We start from the raw sequence: 18,290 nt of genomic DNA, 5'->3' as shown, positions 1-18,290 counted from the left end.
ATTATGAAATAAATGTTTTTCTCAAATACACGTTGGACACAATTATTGGCACCCCTAGAAATTCTTATGAGTAAAATATCTCTGAAGTATATTCCCATTCATATTCACAATTTTGAGCACTCCAGGGTGATTATGAACATGAAATTATCCAGCCATGGCTTCCTGTTTCACAGAAATATAAATAGGAGGGAAAACAAAGCCTAATGCACGGTGAGAAGGAGAGTTTGAGTGGCTAAAGAGTCTACAAGGACCACAGCTGGAGAATTGCAGAAAATAGTTGAGTCAGCCTACAGGTGCTGGTCATATAATTAGAATATCATCAAAAAGTTGATTTATTTGACTAATTCCATTCAAAAAGTGAAACTTGTATATTATATTCATTCATTACACACAGACTGATATATTTCAAATGTTTCTTTCTTTTAATTTTGATGATTAGAGCTTACAGCTCATGAAAGTCAAAAATCAGTATCTCAAAATATTAGAATATTTACATTTGAGTTTCAATAAATGACCATCCCTACAGTACAAATTCCGGGTATCTCTTGTTCTTTGAAACCATAATAATGGAGAAGACTGCTGACTTGACAATGATCCAGAAGATGAACATTGACGCCCTCCACAAAGAGGGTAAGTCACAGAGGGTCATTACTGAAAGGTGTGGCTGTTTACAGAGTGCTGTATCAAAGCATATTAAATGCAAAGTTGACTGGAAGGAATAATTTGGGTAGGAAAAGGTGCACAAGCAACAGGGATGACCGCAAGCTTGAGAATACAGTCAAGCAAAGCCGATTCAAACACTTGGGAGAGCTTCACAAGGAGTGAACTGAAGCTGGAGTCAGTGCATCAAGAGTCACCACGCTCAGACGTCTTCAGGAAAAGGGCTACCAAGCCACTTCTGAAGCAGAGACAATGTCAGAAGCGTCTTACCTGGCCTGTGGAGAAAAAGAACTGGACTGTTGCTCAGTGGTCCAAAGTCCTCTTTTCAGATGAAAGTAAATTTTGCATTTCATTTGGAAATCAAGGTCCTAGAGTCTGGAGGAAGAGTGGAGAGGCACAGAATCCAAGTTGCTTGAAGTCCAGTGTTAAGTTTCCACAGTCTGTGATGATTTGGGCTGCCATGTCATCTGCTGGTGTTGGTCCACTGTGTTTTCTGAAGTCCACAGTCAACGCAGCCATCTACCAGGAAATTTTAGAGCACTTCATGCTTCCTTCTGCTGACAAGCTTTATGGAGATGCTGATTTCATTTTCCAGCAGGACTTGGCACCTGCACACAGTGCCAAAGCAACCAGTATCTGGTTTAAGGACCATGGTATCCCTGTTCTTAAATGGCCAGCAAACTCGCCTGACCTTAACCCCATAGAAAATCTATGGGGTATTGTGAAGAGGAAGATGCGATATGCCAGACCCAACAATGCAGAAGAGCTGAAGGCCACTATCAGAGCAACCTGGGCTCTCATAACACCTGAGCAGTGCCACAGACTGATCGACTCCATGCCACGCCGCATTGCTGTAGTAATTCAGGCAAAAGGAGCCCCAACTAAGTACTGAGTGCTGTACATGCTCATACTTTTCATGTTCATACTTTTCAGTTGGCCAAGATTTCTAAAAATCCTTTCTTTGTGTTGGTCTTAAGTAATATTCTAATTTTCTGAGATACTGAATTTGGGATTTTCCTTAGTTGTCAGTTATAATCATCAAAATTAAAAGAAATAAACATTTGAAATATATCAGTCTGTGTGTAATGAATGAATATAATATACAAGTTTCACTTTTTTGAATGGAATTAGTGAAATAAATCAACTTTTTGATGATATTCTAATTATATGACCAGCACCTGTATATCACCACATGTTGTTTGAGAGGGTTTCAAGAAAAAACTATCCCAGCTCATCCAAAAACAAACTCCAGCATATTCAGTTATCAGACATGACTGAAACTTCAAATGGGACTGGCTTCTATGGTCAAATGAAACTAAAAAATGAGCTTTTTAGCAGCAAACACTCAAGATGGGTTTGGTGAACACAGGGATAAAAAGTACCCCATGTTTACAATGAGATATACTGCTGTATTTTTGATGTTGTGGGCCTATATTTCTGCTGGAGGTCATGGACATCTTGTTTAGACACATGGAATCATGGATTCTATCAAATACCAACAGATAAAAAAATCAATAAGTGACTGACTCTGTTAGAAATCCTCTAATGGGCCATGTTTGGATCTTCCATCCGTATGATAATCCAAACACAAACCTCAAAAACAACACAAAAATGGGTCACTGAGCACAACACCAAGCTTCTGCTATGGCCATTCCAGTCCTCTGACCTGAACCATATAGAAAATGAGTGGGGTGAACTGAAGAGAAGAAGCACTAACATGGAGCTGGGAATCTAAAGGATCTGGAGTGATTCTGGATGAAGGAATGGTCTCTGATCTCTTGTCAGGCGTTCTCTAACCTCATCAGGCATTAAAGGAGAAAATTTAGAGCTGTTAAACTAGCAAATGGAGGTTTAAAAAAGTATTGAATAAAAGAGTGCCGTTAATTGTGGCCAATGTGTATTAGAGAAAAACATTTATTTCATAATGATATTTCCCCCCATTTTAAATTCTTATTATCCAATGAAAGGTTAGATTTTTGTGAATTTTTTTAATAAAACATCAAAAGAATTAACAATGCAGATTAATTTTCACAGCCTTCTTTGATCATATTTACCAAGGGTGCCGATATTTTTGGTAATGACTGTGTGTGTGTATATATATATATATATATATATATATAAAAAAACAAAAACAAGGTCACAACACTGCAAAACACAGGGCAGAGCAAATTCAAATCACGAGTAATAAGCCAGTTCAAATAAAAATGTTTTTAACCTGGATTTAAAAATGGGTAGTGTAGGGGCGGCTCTGATTTCTGTAGGAAGACTATTCCAAAGTCTCGGAGCAGCTACGGCGAATGCTCGATCACCCCTAGACTTGAGTCTGGTTCTGGGAATCACTAAGAGCCTTAAGTTGGCAGACCTAAGAGCTCTTGTAGGTTGGTGGTCTATCAACAGATCCGAGAGGTAAGAGGGTACTAAACCATTTAAAGACTTAAAAACCAGTAAGCGCATTTTAAAATGAATCCTGTAGCACACTGGTAACCAATGCAAGGACTGAAGGATAGGGGTAATATGCTCACTCTTTCGAGTTCCCGTCAGGACTCTAGCAGCCGCATTTTGAACCATCTGAAGGCGGTTTAGGGAGGATTGACTAATCCCCACATAAAGAGAGTTACAATAATCAAGCCTCGTGGTAATAAAGGCGTGGATTACTCTTTCAAAGTTAGTAAAAAAAAGAAAGGACTTCATTTTTACCAGGGTTCGCAACTGATAAAAGCTTGACTTCACAACTTGATTGACTTGTCTATCAAGCTTTAAGGCACTGTCCAACACCACACCCAAATTATTCATGTAAGGCTTTACATAAGGTGCCAGAACACCAAGATTTAGATTTGGTATACAGTGTGTATCCGACGGGGTAAATACCACAATCTCTGTTTTACTCTCGTTCAGACTTAAAAAATTTTGAGACATCCATGCTTTAACATCAAAGAGGCAAGCGGCTACCGGGTCTAATCCATTCTTATGTGTCAAAGGAATATATATTTGAGTGTCATCTGCGTAACAATGATAGCATATACCATACTTCTCAAAGATCGATCCGAGGGGAAGCATATACAGAGAAAATAGCATGGGAGCTAGAGTTGAGCCTTGAGGGACCCCACAGGTCAAAGATACAGTGGAAGAGTGAAATTTGCCAATATTAACTGAGAAACTTCTGTTCGTAAGATAAGACTGGAACCAATTTAAAGCTGAACCTCTAATGCCCACTACCTGTTCTAAGCGGGACAGAAGAACATTGTGGTCTACAGTATCAAAAGCAGCGCTCAAGTCTAAAAGTACCAGAGCTACAGAATCTCCAGAGTCGGTAGCTAAAAGAATGTCATTGAACACTTTTAAAAGAGCCGTCTCAGTGGAGTGAAACTTCCTAAAGCCTGATTGGAATGCATCAAAAATGTTGTAATCTACCAAGAAACTTTGTATTTGATGAAAAACCACTTTCTCTATAATTTTTGCTAAAAATGGAAGGTTAGGAATGGGTCTAAAATTGAATACATCAAATGAATCTAAATTAGGCCTCTTAAGTCTCGGTTGTACCGAGGCATGTTTTAAATAGTCTGGAACAACTCCTAACTCAAGGCATTTATTGATCAAATTTAAAAGTGTCGGACCCATTATGCTAAACACTTGTTTAAATAACCATGAGGGAAGTATATCTAAAGGTGAACCAGTTGGTTTGAGTTGATTAACAATGTCATTTAAAAAAGAAAGCGAAATACAGTATTGTTCAAAATAATAGCAGTACAATGTGACTAACCAGAATAATCAAGGTTTTTAGTATTTAGTATTTTTTATTGCTACGTGGCAAACAAGTTACCAGTAGGTGCAGTAGATTCTCAGAAAACAAACAAGACCCAGCATTCATGATATGGACCCTCTTAAGGCTGGGCAATTGGGCAATTAGTTGAATTAGTTGAAAGGGGTGTGTTCAAAAAAATAGCAGTGTGGCATTCAATCACTGAGGTCATCAATTTTGTGAAGAAACAGGTGTGAATCAGGTGGCCCCTATTTAAGGATGAAGCCAGCACTTGCGAAACATGCATTTGAAAGCCTGAGGAAAATGGGTCGTTCAAGACATTGTTCAGAAGAACAGCGTACTTTGATTAAAAAGTTGATTGGAGAGGGGAAAACCTATAAAGAGGTGCAAAAACTTATAGACTGTTCAGCTAAAATGATCTCCAATGCCTTAAAATGGAGAGCAAAACCAGAGAAACATGGAAGAAAACGGAAGACAACCATCAAAATGGATCGAAGAATAACCAGAATGGCAAAGGCTCAGCCAATGATCACCTCCAGGATGATCAAAGACAGTCTGGAGTTACCTGTAAGTACTGTGACAGTTAGAAGACGTCTGTGTGAAGCTAATCTATTTTCAAGAATCCCCATAAAGTCCCTCTGTTAAAAAAGGCATGTGCAGAAGAGGTTACAATTTGCCAAAGAACACATCACCTGGCCTAAAGAGAAATGGAGGAACATTTTGTGGACTGATGAGAGTAAAATTGTTCTTTTTGGGTCCAAGGGCCACAGGCAGTTTGTGAGACGACCCCCAAACTCTGAATTCAAGCCACAGTACACAGTGAAGCATGGTGGTGCAAGCATCATGATATGGGCATGTTTCTCCTACTATGGTGTTGGGCCTATTTATCGCATACCAGGGATCATGGATCAGTTTGCATATGTTAAAATACTTGAAGAGGTCATGTTGCCCTATGCTGAAGAGGACATGCCCTTGAAATGGTTGTTTCAACAAGACAATGACCCCAAACACACTAGTAAACGAGCAAAGTCTTGGTTCCAAACCAACAAAATTAATGTTATGGAGTGGCCAGCCCAATCTCCGGACCTTAATCCAATCGAGAACTTGTGGGGTGATATCAAAAATGCTGTTTCTGAAGCAAAACCAAGAAATGTGAATGAATTGTGGAATGTTGTTAAAGAATCATGGAGTGGAATAACAGCTGAGAGGTGCCACAAGTTGGTTGACTCCATGCCACACAGATGTGAAGCAGTTTTAAAAAACTGTGGTCATACAACTAAATATTAGTTTAGTGATTCACAGGATTGCTAAATCCTAGAAACAAAAACGTTTGTAAAAAATAGTTTTGAGTTTGTACAGTCAAAGGCAGACACTTCTATTTTTTTTAACACACCCCTTTCAACTAATTGTCCAATTGCACAGCCTTAAGAGCGTGCATATCATGAATGCTGGGTCTTGTTTGTTTTCTGAGAATCTACTGCACCTACTGGTAACTTGTTTGCCACGTAGCAATAAAAAAATATACTAAAAACCTTGATTATTCTGGTTAGTCACATTGTACTGCTATTATTTTGAACAATACTGTATATGTAAACTGACTAAAGACACCTGTATATTTTAAATGGCCTGCAGGATCGCCAGCAACTGATTTGATGGTATGTCTGATTTCAGATATCTTATTATTAAGACTACCACTCCAGACGTCCACTCACTCCTTGCTTCATTCAATCTCAATCGGTTTACCACCACAAGCACTAACAAATCAGGCAACAACCTCAACTTAATTTACACATGCAATTGTATCAGACAACATTTTGGTAAAACCTTCAATCATCTCTGATCATTTCTTTATTACATTTACCCTACATCTTACTACCTGAGTGCCACCAATTCCTCTACAAGTTACTTTCAGGCAAAACCTACGCTCCCTTTCACCCTCCCATCTTTCCTCTGTAGTGTCATCCTCTCTTCCCTCTCCCACTAATTTCTCATATCTGGATGTGAATACAGCAAATGACACTTTATGATCCATTTTAATATCTGTCTAAACAGTCCAGTGCATACTACCCCTTCTAACCTAAAATGTTTGCTGTGCTGTCGTTTGGGTGGCTCGCGAATGTATCAGTTCTTAAGTAGTGATATTAGCATGCCATCCTTCAAACAATCATAACCCTTGTAAGAATGTTAGCTTCTCCCAAAGTTCTGTCTGTGGGATATAATTTTATACCTGAAGACAAAAGGGCTACAAACAACAGATACTGTTAGGACCTCCCACTGAAGATCCTGCAATCTACAAGACATTGCTGAGAAATGCTCTTCCTTTGTTATTCTAATGGAATGGACATTTTGGTTGATTTGGTTCCAAATCATCAGCTCTCATTCTGCTGGATCTATCTACTGCTTTTGACACTGAAAATCGTCAGATTCTCTTGTCTACCGTCACAGGAACAGCAGCTTGCACCCGCACCACAACCAAAACATATCAAATATTAGCAGTTCACCTGCATGTTCCTGTCCGCGTGCTGGACTCTGGCTTCCCCCTTGTGGACACTAACATAATAGACAACTCTGGCCCCAGAGAGTGATTACAGATTAAATTTACATGAAATATGTTTGAAATAGTATTATTTAAAAACACACTAAATTTATTTCACAGTGGAGTGGTCACATGGGGTGAACACCAAGCAGGGGGACAAAGACTAGGAGCATTCTTCTCTAGTTGGTGCTGCGTCTATAATATTCTCTTCCATAATATCCATAACCATGTGTTGTTCAAGGTGTCATGAAACCCCCCCCTGTTTCAGCACTGGTCTTTCACACATTGGATCTGAAAAAGACTCCAGAAATGGGTGTGTAAAACTGTGGAAAAGTAGTAATGTAGAGGGTGGGGAGAGGGGAGAAAACAACCAATAAAACACAGACCTAAAACACACTCATTATACAGACAAATGAATATTAAAATATCTTTAAAACAGAAAGGATAAAAGGCAGTTACTTTCTGTTTACTCCTCTTTGAATTTGAACAATAATCCGTCGTGTCATCGCGGTTCTGGGGGCAGTGCCCCCCTGTCAAGAAGCTTGGCCCCCCCTTTGGCCCCCTAAATTTGGAATCATATCACACCAAACAATTTTGGGTGAAATGCGCAGTTTGTCCTGTAAACTATATAAAAAGAAAAACGTACTCGGTTACTTTCGTAACCTCGGTTCCCTGAGATAAGGGAACGAGTACTGTGTCGTAAGACGCTTGTATGGGAAAAACTCCTTTTTTCCTCTTCAACTGAAGCCTTTTCAATCACGCAGTGAAACTGCACGTCCATTGGTTCGTGCGGTGCTATAAAAACGAACCAATGGCTCGGTGGCAGCGATGAGCGAGCCTATGGCTGAGCAGCCCGCCAAAACGGGAGGGGCATCTGGCTATATAAGCTTCACTACCGCATCTCAGATTTCTTCGAATGAAGCGACTGAGGCGTGCAGCTCATAGCACAGCCTGGAATGCAGTACTCGTTCCCATATCTCAGGGAACCGAGGTTACAAAAGTAACCAAGTACGTTCCCTGTCGATATTTCACTCGTACTGCGTCGTAAGACGCTTGTATGGGAACCAGTACAATCACGCCGTGCTATGATGGGGAACGACTCACAACCAAGACTACTATTGGAGTAAGACCCAGGGGAGTCAATAGAATACACCAAGCACAGGCTGAGCCCTCAGGGTCATCCGTGGCCTGGGTGTCATCCCGTAAAATTATACCTGGTGTCCATATAATATGGAGTGCCCAAGTGAAGGAGGACTTGAACAATGTTGGTCAAGTGAACCCTCAAAACTGCTAAACTAGCCGAGGGCGGCTAAGCAGAATGGACTCCTCCAATTTGATACTGTTAAGTGCTTTGACACAATCTGTATTGTAAAAGCGCTATATAAATAAAGGTGACTTGACTTGACTTGACTCTGGCCTGTAAGGCAGGGACATCCAGGTTGTAGAACCTTACAAATGTGGACAGCGAGGACCAGCCGGCCGCTTCACAAATTTCTGAAATGGACACCCCGCTGGACCATGCTCAGGAGGAGGCAATGCCTCTGGTGGAATGGGCTCTTACTCCAATTGAGCACTGCAAGCCCAAGGAGGAGTATGCTAGGGCGATAGCATCTACTAACCACCTGGAAATTCTTTGCTTCGTAACAGGGCGGCCTTTAGCGCGGTTACCGAAGCTAACAAAAAGCTGCTCTGATCTCCTGAATGAGGCAGAATGCTCAATGTATACCCTAATGGCCCTGAAGGGGCAGAGCAGGTACAATTCCTGGTCATCCGTCGAAGGGGAAAGCGTGGAAAGCGCTATGACCTGGGCTCTGAACGGAGTGGAGAGCACCTTAGGTAAATAACCCAGCCTTGGTTTCAGGACGACCTTGGAGTCGTTAGGCCCGAATTCCAGGCAAGCAGGGTTGATGGAAAGGGCCTGAGGGTCCCAAGGTGGAACTGTATGAGGACGCGGGGGTTTAAGTCTCCTGGCACCTCATATAAACTGGACCACCTCACTATTTCTGCTCACCGATCGGCCAGCAATAGGGGCATGAAAAGCCGCTATGGCTGAAGCGAAAACCTTGATGGTGGATGGAGAACGCTGCTTATCCAGCATCTCCTGCAGCAATGAGAGAACCACTGATACCTCAGAGGTGACCGGATCTAAGTCGCGGTCATGACACCAAGCCGAGAAAATGGACCATTTCAGAGCATAGAGGCGTCTGGTAGACGGGGCTCTAGCTTCCGCCATAGTGTTTAAGACACGCTCTGGGAGGACCAAAGCCTCCCGTTGAGCGTCCACACATACAGAGCCCATAACTCGGGCCGTGGATGCCACAGTGTGCCGTTTGCTTGAGAGAGGAGGTCCTGTCTCAAGGGAATGGGCCACGGGGCTGCTTCGAGCAGCTGAAATAATTCCCAACCCACGGTTGATTCCTCCAGAGGGGGGCTATTAGAAGAAGCCTGTGCCGTTGCTCCCTGACTCGTCTGAGTACCTGTGGTAGCAGAGCGATGGGATTGGAACGCATAGAGCGGAAGGCTGGGCTACTCGTGGGCCAGGGCATCCCTGCTCCTCATGAAATAGATTGGGCAATAAAAGTTGTCTTTAGAGGCGAAGAGGTCTACTCGAGCTCTGCCAAAGACTTCCCAGATTTTCTGAACCACGAGTGGGTGGAGTGTCCACTCCTCTGATGAGACGTTGTTCCTTGACAACATGTCCGCTCCTTGGTTCAATTTGCCCGGCACATACGCCGCCTTCAGTGAGCGTAGACTGGTCTGAGCCTAAACAAGAAGGTCTTTCGCCAGTGTGCAGAGGCACTTCAAGACGAGGCCGCCCTGGTGATTTATGTACGATACCACGGACCTGCTGTCTGAGCGTATTAGCACATGGTGTCCCCTTATGTCCGGCAGGAAGAAGTGACTGGCACGGCACACTGCTAGCATCTCTAGGCAGTTGATGTGCAGACCTGATTCCTCCTCGGACCAAAGGCCGAAGGCCGGTTTGCCCTCGCACAGAGCTCCCCAACCCATGTTGAAAGCGTCTGTCGTGACAACCTTCCTTCTGTGCGCCATGTCTAGGATCACACCTCGCTTCAACCAGAGGGGGTCCCTCCAACAGTTCAGGGCTGATACACAAGCCCGATTCACCGTTATGCGATGGCAACCGTGACACCAAGCCGCAGATGGAACTCTCTGCTTCAGCCAGAACTGGATGGGCCACATGTAAAGCAGGCCCAATCGAAGCACTGGCGAAGCTGCTGCCATAAGGCCCAGCATTTTCTGGAAAGCCTTGAGCGGGTGGACGGTCCCTTCCTTGAAGGAGGCCACATGGCGCTGAATTGTCATGGCTCGTTCTGCTGAGACAGTTGCTGTCATCTGCACTGAGTCGATAACTGTCCCCAGGAACAACACTCGTTGGCTGGGTGACAGAACGCTCTTGGCAAGATTGACCCTGAGCCCCAGTCAATCTGGGTGGCTGAGGATGAGGGTCTTGTGCAATGTTGAAACCGCCTCCGACTGGGCCAGAATGAGAGCCGCATACATGTATCGCGTAAAGGTGCGGGAAGCCAGGGACAGACCAAACGGGAGGGCCTTGTATTGATATGCCACCCCCTCGAATGCGAATCTCAAGAATCGTCTGTGATGGGAGGCTACCTGGATGTGAAATTATGCGTCTTTCAGATCCAGCGACATGAACCAGTCCCCTGGACGTATTTGCGAGAGGATCTGTTTCAATGTGATCATCCTGAACGACCTTTTTACCAGGGCGCGATTCAGGAGTCTGAGATCTAGAATAGGTCGCAGGCCACCGTCTCTTTTGGGGACGAGGAAGTAGCGGCTGTAGAAGCCTGACTCACTCTGGGCTGGAGGAACAACCTCTATGGCTCCTTTTCCCAGCAGATTCATCAGCTCTGCGCGCAGGACCTGAGCGTCCTTGCTACGCACTGTGGTGGCAATCACATCGCGGAAGCGTGGTGGCCTTCGAGCGAATTGGAGTGAATAACCTCGTCTTATTGTAGCCATTACCCACTCTGACACACCGGGGATGGCTTGCCAGGCCTCGGCCCGTGTGGCCAGAGGATGGATAGGCTCTGGAGACTGGCTGCATAAGGGCAGGGCTCTTATGGTAGGCAGAATGCACCCAGCGCTAAGCGGGGCGACAAGAGGCACATTAGAGGCTGTGGTCCGGCGGTAGCGAGACTCGGGCCCCTCCTCTTTCTGCCTGGCTGTTCAGTAGGACTTCTGAGGCGCAGGATCCAGGGCTATCTTGAGCCGGGGTCCTTGGCGCTTCGGGAAGGGGTAACGTCTCGTAGAGCGGGAACGTCCTCTGTCCTGCCGATCCTCAGGGGGCCGGGGTTCGGGAGTGGCTGACGTTGGCTTGGCGGGCTGCTGAGTCGGCGCAGGCTTGGGGCAACTGGCAGCAGCAGAGGAACTGGACCATTTCGGAAGGAAGTGTCACATCGCCTGAGACTACTTCTGAGCCTCCGTAAATCGCTCCGCGAAGCCCTCCACCGTTGGCATGAACAGGCTGCTGGCTGAGACTGGAGCGTCGAGGATGGGGACCTTATCCGCCTCCATCTCCGTTAGGGTGAGCCACAGATGGCGTTCCAACACAGATGGCTTTGGTGGTGCGCAGGGCCAGGTCCGTTGCTCTCCTCAGGTCCCTGAGTGAAGCCGCATCGAGACTGGCCTCCTCGCTGGCGAGCATCTTGGACTGAAAGACCTGGAGGACCTGCACAGGACGTGGCTCTGCACGGCTTGGACAGATGGTTTGCCCTCGCCTTCCATCCGATCACTCATCCAGAGGGGGCAGGTGCTCGTATCCCTTCTCCTCGGAGCCATCAACGGAGGTGAGGGCGGAGGAAGTAGAAGGTCTGATGCGAGACAAGTAAGGGGCGTGCCATGATTTAGTGAGCTCGTCGTGGACTTCCGGGAAGAAGGGCCAGAGCTCACCGACAGCTCCTCCTCCTCAGACGCTGCCAGGGAAAGGCTGTCCATCTCGTCGTCGCTCGCACCGAACGAGATCATGTCGCTCGCAGCCGCAGAGGGACGCTGATCGGGTTGGATGAAGAGGACAGGCGAATCCTCTCTCTGTGGTGACGGCGAGACACGCAGGCACTGAGCCGACGTGAGCTCGCTCGTCTCCGGCCGCTCAACTCCTCTGCCCCGCTGTTTTTTCCTCTCAGGTCCTTGGGAGGAAGAAAACGGGAGGGCGCGAGGGGTGGAGTCACTGTCTGAAAAGAAAGTGATCCGAGAGCGCAGAGAGGCAAGCCTGAAACACTTGCAGTGCGAGCAGTGGATAGACCAGGAATGCAAGCAGAGCTGCAAGAGGTCCAATCCAGCTGCTGAGGCGTTTCTACAGCGAAGTCTACAGCTGTTAACTTCAAACCTGCGTTAGCTGGCTGGCGCAGAGCCAGAGACACACACGCTTTTAACCCTCTGGGGTCGACAAACATGGATACGCGTTTTGAGGCAGATTTTCCTGATAAGGCCGAAATGAGCTTGAATTACTCTGCGATTTTTGATCGTACAGATAAGAGCAATACACCATTCGAATCTGTTAGGGGTCTACTTTTATTTGTATACACTCATAATAACAACTAAACTTTGTGCTTTTGAAGAATAAAGAAAACAAACAGGGTGCGTTCTTAGTCTTCACTCTCTCTGCGAATTGCTTTTTGAAACACGTCACTAAAATGAACTGTAACTCAGCAAATACTTCACACAGAGACATGAGAAATATATCTATAGAAAGCTTGACATGTCTACTCTTAAATGAAACAAATATTCTGTGATAACGTAATGTGTATGAAACCAAGGACATGTCAAGTTTTTCCATCTGGTCTCATTATCTCTAATTAGGTCACGCCCACACGCTGCTCGCGCAATTGATATTACAAATCTCCACGTGAGACACGCGGCATGTAAACGCCCACACTACCGTAAACAAAGCAGCAACGCGTTCATCTCGGATACTTTTCAGTTTTGGAAGAACACGCTGTTAGGAATAAGCCTTGTATTTACCTCAGAAACGCGCTGAGAGGAAAAAGCCTTGTATTTACCCCCAGAAGACGCGCTGAGAGGAAAAAGCTTTGTTTACCTCACAAACAGAACGGGAGCGCAGCTGGAGCCAGCGGAGGAGGAGATCTTTTATACCGAGTAAGTAATGTTTCTTATTGGCATTCAATAATGTGTTGATGTGACAAAGCTGAACACATTTACTAGGTGAACTTTTCCCAAACTATAACTCCAGAATAAAATGTGTGAAATCGAGTGCAACATTTTGAAATATGATAGGCAACCTTTCATTGCATTTAAATGTTGCACGACGTGAGGATAGTTATATGTTCTATAAACAATGATATAAAAGTAATGTCTAAGAAAGTTTAGACCAATCTTTACTGTGAAGTAGCCTACTCATGTTTAAGCAGGTATTATATTATATTATTATATTATAACAGTTTATAATGAGCTTAACAATAATCATTTAGTTTCTCAGTTATAAAATGTTGTTTTTATATTGTATGATAATACATGCAAAGCATGTGTGCATCTATGTTATAAAATCCAGTGGGCAATGTTGGTGATTGCTAATGTAATAATATTAATAATATTAATAATTGCTTTATTTATTTATTTTGAATAGTAAAAATATGTAGGCCTATATATTATAATAAATATAATGTACTGGTTTTGCTGTTCTTTGGATCAAATAAATGCAGGCTTGGTGAGCTGAAGACACTTCTTAAAAAAAAAAAAAAAAATCGTACTGTTTAAATAATTTGACTGGTAGTGTATGTATTGTCACCATGTTTGCTTTGTCTTTGTCCGTTCATTGTGTTGCTCATGTCTGTTTTGTGTTTTCTCATGCAGTTTCTGCTGACTCCCGTTTTCCTGGGTTCCAGTTTCCTGCCACTGTTTTGGATATTGCACCCACGATGTCTGGACTCTTCTGTTGTTTATTTGTTTGTTTGTTCCTAATAAACTGTTTAACTGCACTCACAAGTAAATCTCAAGTTATTTTGTGTGATAGATGTATACACATTTCTTTTTTCCTCACATTCTTTCTTGTTGCAATTCCCTCTCAGTCACACACCTGACTCAATGGCTCATTATGGAGCTCATTATGCGGGCCATTGTCTTCTCAGGTGTGAGTCACAGCATTATCCAGGATAGTTCACGCCCTCTCGCATAGACCCCTTCTACTCAAAAAGTGACTTAGAAAATTTAAATCAATATATTGTTTTCTCTGAATGAGTGAGTTAGATTATTTTCAGATCATTTTGAAGCAAAAATTCTAGGCTAAAAGATCCAGTTCTCAAAAGTCTTGTGAACAAATGTTCTGTATGTGTTTTATGGCTTTATTTTTATGGTTTTATGGTTACTTTAAAATTGTAGTTTTTTTCTAACCATGCCTAAACTTTGTTTTCTCAAAAACACAATCACGTACGTACATGCTGCTCACATATTATTGTAGCCCAGTTTGTGCTGAATACAGTGTTTTTAGACTTTAGCCATTAAAATGTTTATAAGCAACTGAAAAAAGTACAAATGTCAGGGCATGTCAAAACTTCTCCGGGGCCCCAAAACACCCTCAGACCCCAGAGGGTTAAATCACTGCGCATTATAACCAATCATTCTATATTCAATCTATAAAGGTGCAAAATGCATTTACTTACACATATTTGAGAATCGAGATATTTCATGATATATTTTGGGAATATTTCGAATAAAAAAATTATAATACATAAGCCTATATCAGTTATACAGTGGTATTGTGGCTGCTGTGTGTCATATGACAAGCATGTGCCTTCACCTGTGCCCCCTCAAAAATGATGCCCCTGACATACAAAATTATTTGTCAAATAAATGAAACATGATGAAATATTCATTTTAGTTGAAATGGTTATAGATTACTTCTAGAGATTGCAATGATACATGACATGGTGAAAAAATACTAAATGAATAATACTTAAACTAGGTTAGGATGAATTTTAAAATTGTGCCCCCTAAAAGCACAAGTGGCCCCTGTCTGGTCCCCCCAGTTACTGTGGTCTAGAACTGCCCCTGAACGTAACATCTCAGTGCAGTGCAATGCCTACCTGCAACAAAACTTCTATCAGCATCGGAAGATACAACGTCTAATCTGAAAAAGCATCTTGAGGGAAGTTGTTTTTCTATTTTATCATATTTTGAGTGTTGAATCATTACGTTTAATATTTCTAAGAATTTAATTGAAAAAATGACACAGAATTCTCCTAGATTTCACACTTTGCATTCAGTTAACAGATCCATACGAATCATGCATGAAATAAAAGTTTATAAAAGTCAAACAATAGCTTTGTGTGTCTTTATTCATTCGAAATGTTCTAGAATAGATCATCTTTGGCGCGGTAATGCGAGTTCATGATTCGATTCGTGCACAGATAATACTTTTGAGTCAATCTTTTAAATTAATCATTTCTTTTGTTTAACGAAACCAGTGTGAATGGTTCACATTAAACTGGATAGATCTGGGGTATGTTTCCCAAAAGCGTCGTTAGGTAACTGTGGTTGTTAAATTACATTGAACTATTACGACATTACTTGCGACCATAGTTACTTTGGGAAACGAGCCCTGTCAATTTTGACTCCGCGATCGCTTCTCCATAGAGAGGATTATGAAGTCATCACTTAAAGTTTGGTCCATTCATTAAACAAATCTATTGTATAACTTGGAGAACTATGCCAGTTGTTTTGGCTACTTTTATGATATGTTTGGTGTATTTGGATTCGTTTTGAATCTTGGAATGCAGCATAAAACAGCTCGGAACCCCATTAATTATATTCAAATTGAATTTATATTAACTGGTAGATTTAAATGACATAACATTTTATTTATTTTTTGTTGTTGTTATTGTTGTTCATAGAAATGCTGTGGAAAACTGATGTTGTTAAAAAAATGCAAAGAGAGAACAAAAACAAGGCATTAAGTTTATATGTTCCTTTGTGTTACATAGCTTAAGCATTTCAAAGTTTTCTAAAGTATTTAGATTAAGTTACTAAACCTGAGTAATCTAACGAAATACATTACTGATTACTTTTTAAAGCATGTATTTTGTAATCTGTACTGAAATACATTTTAAAAGTAACCTTCCCAGCCCTGCGCATATACGTCATTTTCCGTGACGTAGGCTCAACTTTGCTTTTTGAACCGGAAGAACGAAATTGCTTCAAAAAAATTAAAAATAACCAGTTTTACCTTAATAATAGACATAATGAGTGCTAAAGTTGTTTTCACTGATGTGCAACCTGTTCATATTAGCCTGACTACGTCAGACTTCGTACTTCCGCTCAATTTCATTTCGCTTCTGTACTCAGTCTGATATAGAAAACCATCTCCCAGTTTATCTCCGGCTCCGCAGCAGCCGGCCAACCAGCGAACAGAGGGTGGGCTGAGAGCCGTGACGTAGACGCTAAGCGCCGAATTTAAAATTGTAGTTTAAGTGAGGGAAATCTAAAACGACAGCAGACATGGAGACACGGGATGCTATTCGCTCTGTTGTGGAGAATATTCCTGGCATTTGCCAACTGAAGCCCGAACAAGAAGAGTGTTTGGTTCACAGTTTGAATGGAGGTGATGTTGTGGCCCTACTCCCGACAAGTTTTGGGAAAAGTTTAATTTATCATCTGTTACCGATCGTCAGTGAGAAACTGGGGAGGCAAAAGTTCAGCAAGGCGATAATTGTGGATGCGTAGATTTACTTCACATAATCTGCAAAAGTTGTTCACAGCCATCTTCATTCTGGTATTTCGCTCGATGGTTTTGTTTTCGCCGCATACCTGTGTTTACAGCGGAAGTTCGAGGCGGCTGAGCCGGCGAATAACATACGTCATAACCAACCGTTATGTGATTGGCTTACGGGTACACCAATGATTTTAAACTTCAGACAAGCGCCTGCCCACGAGAAAGTAAACGCTTGTCAATTATGCCCTTACAGACTCTGTCTACGAAGCAAAGCGAAGTAGCAGAGTTTGGTATTACCAGGCTATGTTCATATATGTTAACATCTCAAAAAATGTGTTTTAGAGTTTCATGACACTTTCAATACATGAACTGTCAGCAGCTCATACCTGGAAGAAAGAGCTTTCACATAGGATGTCATGGCAAATGTCCAGGTGGCTGCTCTGAGGGCCCTCAGCTGGTGTTTGGCCTTCTGGGACAGATCCGCTGGGCTGGCAGCTCTGGGAAAAAGACTGGATGTAATGAGCAGCCACCGTCCAAAACTGAAGGTCTGATTCATCACCAAACAGCCTAATAAAAAATAATGAATGAGGCTTTTCCAGCTGTCAAGAAAGTTAGAAGCTATTATACACACATTTTTTTTTTAAATATTTGACATTGATTGTTGTGGAAAAAATTTAATTATTTTTGACTGTGGAAAAAATTTAAATACTTTAAATATTATACACTCCACTCTTATTGGTAGCCAAAAACATTGTTACATTCCATTAATTTGAGATAACAAGCTGTATGATATTTAAGAGAAGCTGTTTAGTATAACAGCACTGGGAGGCTGCACTGTTTGTATCACTCTTCATCTGTATTCACAGCATGCTAAACAGGCTATCTATGACATGCCGTGTAAAATGCAATGCTTGATCTTGCATGGAATGTTTGATCTTGCATCTGTCCAAGAGTCTATGTGACTCATGACAATATTAAAGGAAGTAAGGAAGGAAGGAAGTAAAGGAAGGAAGGGAGGGAGGACAGACAAATAAACAAAGTCTAAACACGCAAAACAATGAACACCATTAAGATCCACAAAACTGTTATCAGATATCTTTATAAAAAATAATAAATAAAAAATAAGTATTGAAAATTTGAATCTATGTTTCAAACATGTTGAAGTTTAGCTCTGTTTTGCAGAGTCTAGGGTAAATAATAGTGTTCTATAAAATGATATAAAATTGTTCTATTCAAACAAGAAAATTAATCTAATAAATATAATTAGATTTTGCTTCTTTGCCTTAGACAGAAAACTTCTCGAAACAGTTTTAATTTTATTCAGGTCTGGACTGAAGACTGACAGACAGAGGGCCTTCAGATATATTATTTTATACTGTGTTAAATGATATGTTGATTAGCCTTGCTTTTTCAATAGACTTTATTCTTATAAAAATACCCAAGATGGCTTTAAGAACACAGATAACCCATATACTACCACGATTGTGAATTTATTGTCTTCATGTTTGATCTCTTGTTGGTATGCTAGAAACCCTTGCATAGAGAGAGAAGTGGAGTTATAATTTGCTGCTCATGACACCCGACTACTTCGCAAACTACCACCAGAGTTGTGCGCAGACTTCTGT

The 18,290-nt window shown here is 42.3% G+C and overlaps 1 protein-coding gene across 2 annotated transcripts in view; it reads right to left on the bottom strand.

Annotated features, from left to right (window-relative positions):
* Window positions 1–18,290, bottom strand: part of wdr11 (WD repeat domain 11) — a 170,055-nt gene that overhangs the window by 41,732 nt on the left and 110,033 nt on the right. For both annotated transcript variants that reach the window (XM_058795162.1, XM_058795163.1), the window contains one exon: window positions 17,052–17,232. In XM_058795162.1, coding sequence (XP_058651145.1) covers window positions 17,052–17,232 — 181 coding nt within the window. The remainder of the gene's footprint in view (window positions 1–17,051; window positions 17,233–18,290) is intronic.

The sequence above is a fragment of the Onychostoma macrolepis genome, chromosome 13, assembly GCF_012432095.1.
Source record: "Onychostoma macrolepis isolate SWU-2019 chromosome 13, ASM1243209v1, whole genome shotgun sequence".
NCBI classification, from domain to species: Eukaryota; Metazoa; Chordata; class Actinopteri; order Cypriniformes; family Cyprinidae; genus Onychostoma; species Onychostoma macrolepis.
Note: the sequence above shows the minus strand (reverse complement) of the source record. Positions and strands in the feature narration are given on the sequence as shown.